Below are 7,016 nucleotides of genomic sequence, written 5' to 3' on the forward strand. Positions count from 1 at the left end.
GGTAGCCATGATAAAACTCTGAGTTTCGGATGCCAGGGTGGGAGCCCACACCAACATCTCTTCAGTTATCCGGCCATTGAAAAATGACTGTCAGACAAAGGGAAATTACTGTGTGGTGACCATCATTAAAACAAAAGAGCTAATAGACTGCTAAGTAAGGTAAAGGTAAGGGAGTAGAGAAGTCTATAGGTTCGCGTAAGCGCACCGATCCGTACATTTGCCTATATTTATATACTAAAACTACCCTCGCTTTAAACACACACATGCTCACCCACATACTCACCAAAAACTATACATGTATGTGTTTAAAGCGAGGGTAGTTTTAGTATATAAATATAGGCGAATGTACGGATTGGTGCGTTTACACAAACCTATAGACTTCTCTACTCCTTTACTTAGCGGTCTATTAGCTTTTTTGTCTTAATAATGGTCACCACACAATAATTTCCCTTTGTTTGACGGTCATTTTTCACAGGAATTTTCAATGGCCGGACAACTGAAGAGATGTTGGTGTTGGCTACCACCCCGGCATCCGAAACTCGGAGTTTTATCATGGCTACCGAATAAGTGTCACATATTTTTACAGATAACTTCCCCTATTTACATAATATCGAGGTCTCTTTCTTTCTTTTGTTGTCCTTCCTATCAATATATATATTTATATGTACACACACATACACACACACACACACACACACACACACACACACACACATATATATATATTCACACATACATATACATATATATATACACAGTTAGCTAAACTTATATAAACAATTTAATTTATGTCTGCATTTATTTTTACCTTCATCAAGGGAGTTAATCAAAGTATTATTATTATTTAATAATATCTCCTTAAATTCATTAGTACACAACATTCAAAAATTACTACCTATACGATAAGATTTTGCCTTACAAACCATCTCTCAATTTAACATGTACTTAATATTTTTAGATTTTAGTTTCCAAATATATTTACTAAGGCCAGTAGAATTAATCAAATTTTTATTCTTAAAGGAATTCATGTGATGTGCCACACGTAATTTAATTTTATTCGAAGTCAATCCTATGTAAAACTTATTTAAATTATAATCATTAAATTTATTCCCATCCATTAAAGTCACTATACATTATCCTATAATCACTATACATTATCCATTATAGTCACTATACATTATACCACATCCTTCAAATCACTGATATGGTCTAATAAGACCAAAACATGACTAAAGTTTCCTCCACCCACCATGTTCCATACTTATTTTTTATTGTCATTACTTGTTGCACTCATTGGGCTGCAGCCATGCTGGGACACCACCCAAAAGGGCTTTTAGTTGAATGAATCCCCTGTGCTTATTTTTTAAAGCTTAATACTTATTCTATCAGTTCCTTTAGTTGAATTGCAATAAAAAATAAGTGTGGAACATGGGGGTGGGGGAAACTTTAGTCATGTTTTGGTCTTATTAGACCATATCAGTGAAGCATAAACTTTGTCATTCTTGCTTCAATTAACTGAAATTATTTTCTGGAATTATTTTCATGTTACTCAAATTTCTATAGCATCCTCCCTTAATTATATCATAGATAATCTCATGAGGTAACTTGAAAGGGCAGCTCTCAGTGACAACAGATGCCACATATTATCAAAACCTAACTTGTATTATTAAAACCTAACTTTTTGATTCTTTCTCCTCTAACCTCAGTGCTTTGAGATCCAGAAGTTTGTTTTGGGACCCAAACACAAAAAGACTATCAATTCAAAGAGCACAATTGATATCCTGAAGACGTAAGTTATTTCTTTCAACTTTCTCTATTCCACTTTGACATCTTTTAATTTTATTTAATTTAAACTTTTAGTCAGGAAGAAGGGCTTTACAGCACCCCTGAAATTGCTGGGAGAGAGGAAGAAAGATCTCAAACCAGTGACTATACCTGAATGCTTGCAACAGAGTAGATGCTATGAAGTAATGGTGTAATATAAACATACTTTACATCAGTTCAAGTATATTTGTTATGTATTTAACTTGTAAAAGGCGATGCTTATTTTACATCACTATTTCACTGCAGTTTGCACTGGAGAAAAATTCCAACCCTGGGCAAAAGGCATGAGAAAAATCAAAGTCATTTCACCACCTATGGACTAGAAGATTCAATTCGAACATTTTTAAAAATATTTTATCTCTTACCCATTTCAGTCATTAGACTGTGGCCATGCTGGGGCACCACCTTCAAGAATTTTCAGCTGAATCAATCAACCCCAGTATTTATTTTTTTAAAGCCTGGTACTTATTCTATTGATTGCTTTTGCTAAACTGCTAAGTTACAGGCACATTAACACACCAACACCAGTTGTTAAGCAGTGGTGGGGAAATAAACAAACAAAAAGACACCCCCTTTCACCTCCTTCAATATATATATATATATATATATATATGTGCGTGAGTGTGTGTGTGTGTGTATGTGTGTATACAACAGGCTTCTTTCAGTTTCCATCTACCAAATTCACCCATAAGGCTTTGAGCGGCTCAAGGCTGTAGTAGAAGACACTTGTCTATGGTGCTTCACAGTGGGACTGAACCAAGAACTATGTTGTTGGGAAGCAAGCTCCTTACCACACTGCTGCACCTGTGCAGAGCAGGGTAACTCTGAACAGACTGGAAGACTTAGAGTTTCCTTATAAGAAGGCAGTTAAAATTATTTACTGATAGTGCACTTTATCCACGAGGCCAGAACAATATGTATGGGTAATGTGTGAGGCTGTAGCATAGTAAAACAAAAAAAGCTTGAAATGCATCTATCACTCTGAACTGACAGTGGTGTTTTTGACACATTTTTGCCTAAAGCAAGAATTTTTCTCCATGGCAAACTGCAGTGAAAAATACCCTTTCTGCAGGTCAAATATGTCACATATTTATTTGATCTCTCCTTGAAGTACGTTTATTTTACATCCCTTTTTCATATACCACTTATTTGGATGAAACTTTCAGGGATGTTTGGCCTCATGACTGGCATGAACTGATTAGATTTTGGGATTGATCCAATTCTGGACAAGGATTGTGAATTATTTTTGTTTTTTTTTTACTTAATTTTTGTGAGTGGTCAGGTTCATTTTTAGTATTCTTGTTTGTGAGAGCAGTTAAGTTTATTTCAGATATTCTCATTTTAAAAATCATCTCTGGTTAATTGTTGAGAGGACGTTGGTGTTGCCTTGACGGAGGTTTGTACTCTATGAGTGCTCTTGTTATTATTATTATTATTATTATTATTATTATTATTATTATTATTATTATTATTATTATTATTATTATTATTATTATTATTCAGTCTTTGTTCCATGCAGGAATGGGTTGTGTAGTTTGACAGGATCTGATGGGTCCAGGAACTGCATCATGTACCAGTGTCTGCTGTGGCATGGTTTTCTGCAGTGAAGTTCTAGTTGAAGTTTGTTTCAAGGTTTTTTTTCTCTTGTTACTTAACTAAACTTCAAGAGGAACTTAGATCAATTTCAGGAGCAGACAGAAGATATAGAACAAAAAAATTCAAGCACCATGTGTAGGAGATAATACTAATAATACTATCATAATACTAACTCATTGTATATTAATGATAGTAAAAATGAAGCTAGTAGCTCCAAGAATTGATGAAATACCTGCTAAGTGAAGTGAGAAAATAGCTAGATCAACAGAGGGTCGTATATGGGCTAAATTTCTTGAAAGGGGTAGATATGCAGTTCATTTAGTACCTCTGTCTCTTTCTACTGCAGCTGATGATTGTAGTAGTTAGTACTTAGAGAGTGTCAGTGAGTGTACTGCTGCTAATGGAACTCCTTTCATAGTCTTGCGAACTTACCATTTCTGTTTCTCTGTTCTTATTCTATCTCTTATATTCACCTCGTACATTGAGGCCCAGCTGGCAGAACCATATATCTTTTTTTCAGCAAGACACCTGTTTGTGTCTCTGTATCATACTTTCACCTCCTTCAAATCTACACTGTCAACTTAGTTGAGGGAGGTTTGACTTGCGAGTCACTTGTAACCTCACCAGTGTTGGTACCATGCGAGAAAAGCAGCCAGTACATTCTGTAATGTGATTGGCATTATGAAGGTCATCCAGCCATAGAACCCAGGCCAAAGCTGACATTGGAGCCCAGCATAGTCCTCTAGCTTGTTGGTTGCTGATGAATCAGCAGACACATGCCAACATGGAAAACAAACATTAAATGATGGTGGTAGTGGTGGAATTAGAAGTGGTAGTAGTGGTGGAATTAGAAGTGGTAGTAGTGGTGGTGGTGGTGGTGGCAGTGGTGGAGTTGTTGGTGGTAGTGATGGTTGTAGTGATGGAGTTGTTAATGGTGATGGTGGGTAGGTGGGGGGTGATGATGATGATGATCTAGTATGTTTGTGTGTTTATTAGCTATGCAATCATGTAGCATGTTATCAGTACTTCCAATAGTTAAAATATTTTCTGGCTATGGAAGTGAAAGTCTATTCTTTGCAATGTAGAATGAACTAACTATATTACATATATGAGAGTATTTTTTTTTTTGACTCTCAAACTGTACTGTTAAAATGAGAGATAAATTTTTGTTTAAATTTCAAAACTTGAAAAGAAGATGGTAGGAAGGCAGCACTTGATTTATGTTTTATGTCTGGAACTCACTCAATTTATTTTGAAAGGGTTAAGAAAATAGTTGAAGTCAAAGTCTGTTTTAGATGTTTGGCAATAATTTTGTTTTTGCTTCTTTGCTTTTCTTTTTGTTTTGCTTTTATTTAATAAGGAACCCTATTTTTCAGTTATCATTTCTTTATTGCATTTCAATTATTTACCTGAATGTTAAGTAATGAGAATGAAGCTTTCTTGCTTTTTTTGCTGAAAGTTATTACTTTTCTTAAAAGTTGAACCAACAATATTTTAATTTTCTTCGTGCATGTTATAGAAATCATTAGAAATATTATCAAAGTGATCGATATGTATCCTGCTTAACTTTGAAGTAAATATACTGAAGTTCTACTGAAATTCTTTTTAGTATTTTCACTTGCTGATTTAGCAGCATTTGTTCTGGAGCAGACAGTCAAAGAAATAACAAGAATAAACACAAGACTAACACAGGAATATGAATCATATGCAGAAACGATGGGGCTCCAGCATGGCTGTAACTGTTTGCTCCAGATTAAATAAGTAGATAAAAGAGCAGCATTTGTATGCATGCTTGCGTCATTCATACAAAATACTCATGGAAATTTACAAATATTTATGCATACAAACACGAACAGTCACATTGGTACACACACACACACACACACACACAAGTATATACATATACACACGTGCATCCAGAAACATTTATATGCATATACCTACACACTACAGACATGTATGGTTGTGTGATAAAGAAGTTTGCTTCACAAACTTGTTGTTTTGGGTTCAGTCTCACTGTGTGGCACCTTGTGCAAGTGTCTTCTAGTAGAGTTTGCATCTAACCAAAATGTTGTGAGTAGATTTGTTGGATGGAAACTGAAAGAAGCCTGTTGTATATATATTTATATATATATGTGTGTGTGTGTGTGTGTTTGTTTATGTGTGTGTGTGTGTGTGTGTGTGTGTGTGTGTGTATATACAGATGATTTTGTATCTTTTTTGTCTTGGCATTGCTCGATAGTTTATTTTAACCCTTTAACATTATTTTGTCAAAAATTATGCATACTTATTCACATTGTTTTGAATTAATCATGCATTATCTGGTAGCTATGAGATAAATGTTAATATTTTAGAATGATATTGGAGGGTTGGTGTGAGAAGCCAGATCTGGCCACTTTTGAACATAAAACAAGTAGAATATTTTGGCCAGATTGCTAAAGAATTAAGTGACACTTTCCTACAAGCAATGTCATTTATGAAGTAGTGTCTTCCATGAAAACTCTCTCTGGCTGAGTGGGAATATTACCTTATTTGGAAATAGGTTAAGTGTTGGACAACAGGAAGGGCTTCCAACCATACAGAATCTGCCTTGCTGAATTTTGTCTGACCCATAGAAGATTTGAAAAATGGATATTAAAATGATAATGATGATGATGTGTGAGTGTGTGTGTGTGTGTGTGTGTGTGCTAGTTTCCATCTGTGTCTTTGAAGACTTATGAAGTAAAGAATGCCCTTAGCAGAAGAACATGAAATTTTAAGAGGTCTTGGGGGACATCCAACTGTGAAATCACTGCCCTCAGTAATATATTTGTCTGACATATGCTGACACAGAAAAGCAGGCTGTGAAACAACAAACATGATAAAAGAAAAGAAAAAGAAAACACATGTACTCATAGTTGCAAGATATTTATCATAGCAACAAATACTAAGAAAGAAAAAAAAAATGAAGAAAATTAGAAGAAAGATGACACTAATTTTGAAATTGGTAAAGCTCCAGTAAAACTATAACTACAGGGCCTGAACAAGTAAATGAATTAAATGCTAAACTGATTTCTCTTCTATATCATTAATTTGATTTTGAAGTTCATAATTTTCATTCTGTCCCAAAATTTTACTTCTTTCTTATCATATTGAAGACTTTTTTCCTTTACTCCATTATAAAACATTTTCTTGTTTTCTTTCCCATTATTTATTTTCTTTTCTTGTTTTCATTTTTTTTTTTCTTCTTTTCTCTTCTGCAGAAACCTTTCAGTCCCACCAAAATTATTTTCACCTTAATACAAGCTGTACAACTTTCGCTCTCATCAAAGGTTTAATAATGTAATTAATAAATGATGCTGAAATGATCAAATGTTGTCATTGCTGTTATTGATAATGATGTCTGCATTTTTGTTGATGATGATGATGATGTTGCTATTGTTGTTGCTGTTGATACTGATTATTGTTTTGTTGTTGCTGTTGTTGGTTTTGCTGGTTTTGTTATTGTTACTGCTGGTGGTGTTTATATTGCTGTTATTGTTGTTGTGATGCAGTTATTGGTTTTGCTGTTGCTGATATTGCAGTTGTTGTTATTGTTGCTTTTCTTGATACCATCA

General features: G+C 34.4%; 1 protein-coding gene across 4 annotated transcripts in view; it reads left to right on the plus strand.

The window, feature by feature from the left end:
• Positions 1-6,767, plus strand: part of LOC106874122 (tetratricopeptide repeat protein 23) — a 191,496-nt gene extending 184,729 nt beyond the window's left edge. For all 4 annotated transcript variants that reach the window (XM_052970647.1, XM_014921734.2, XM_014921732.2 and 1 more), the window contains exons 12-13: positions 1,707-1,789; positions 6,663-6,767. In XM_052970647.1, the coding sequence (XP_052826607.1) occupies positions 1,707-1,789; positions 6,663-6,699 (120 nt within the window). In that variant the 3' untranslated portion in view covers positions 6,700-6,767. The remainder of the gene's footprint in view (positions 1-1,706; positions 1,790-6,662) is intronic.
• The last annotated feature ends 249 nt before the right edge of the window (positions 6,768-7,016 follow it).

This window comes from Octopus bimaculoides, chromosome 9 (assembly GCF_001194135.2).
Source record: "Octopus bimaculoides isolate UCB-OBI-ISO-001 chromosome 9, ASM119413v2, whole genome shotgun sequence".
Classification (NCBI taxonomy): Eukaryota; Metazoa; Mollusca; class Cephalopoda; order Octopoda; family Octopodidae; genus Octopus; species Octopus bimaculoides.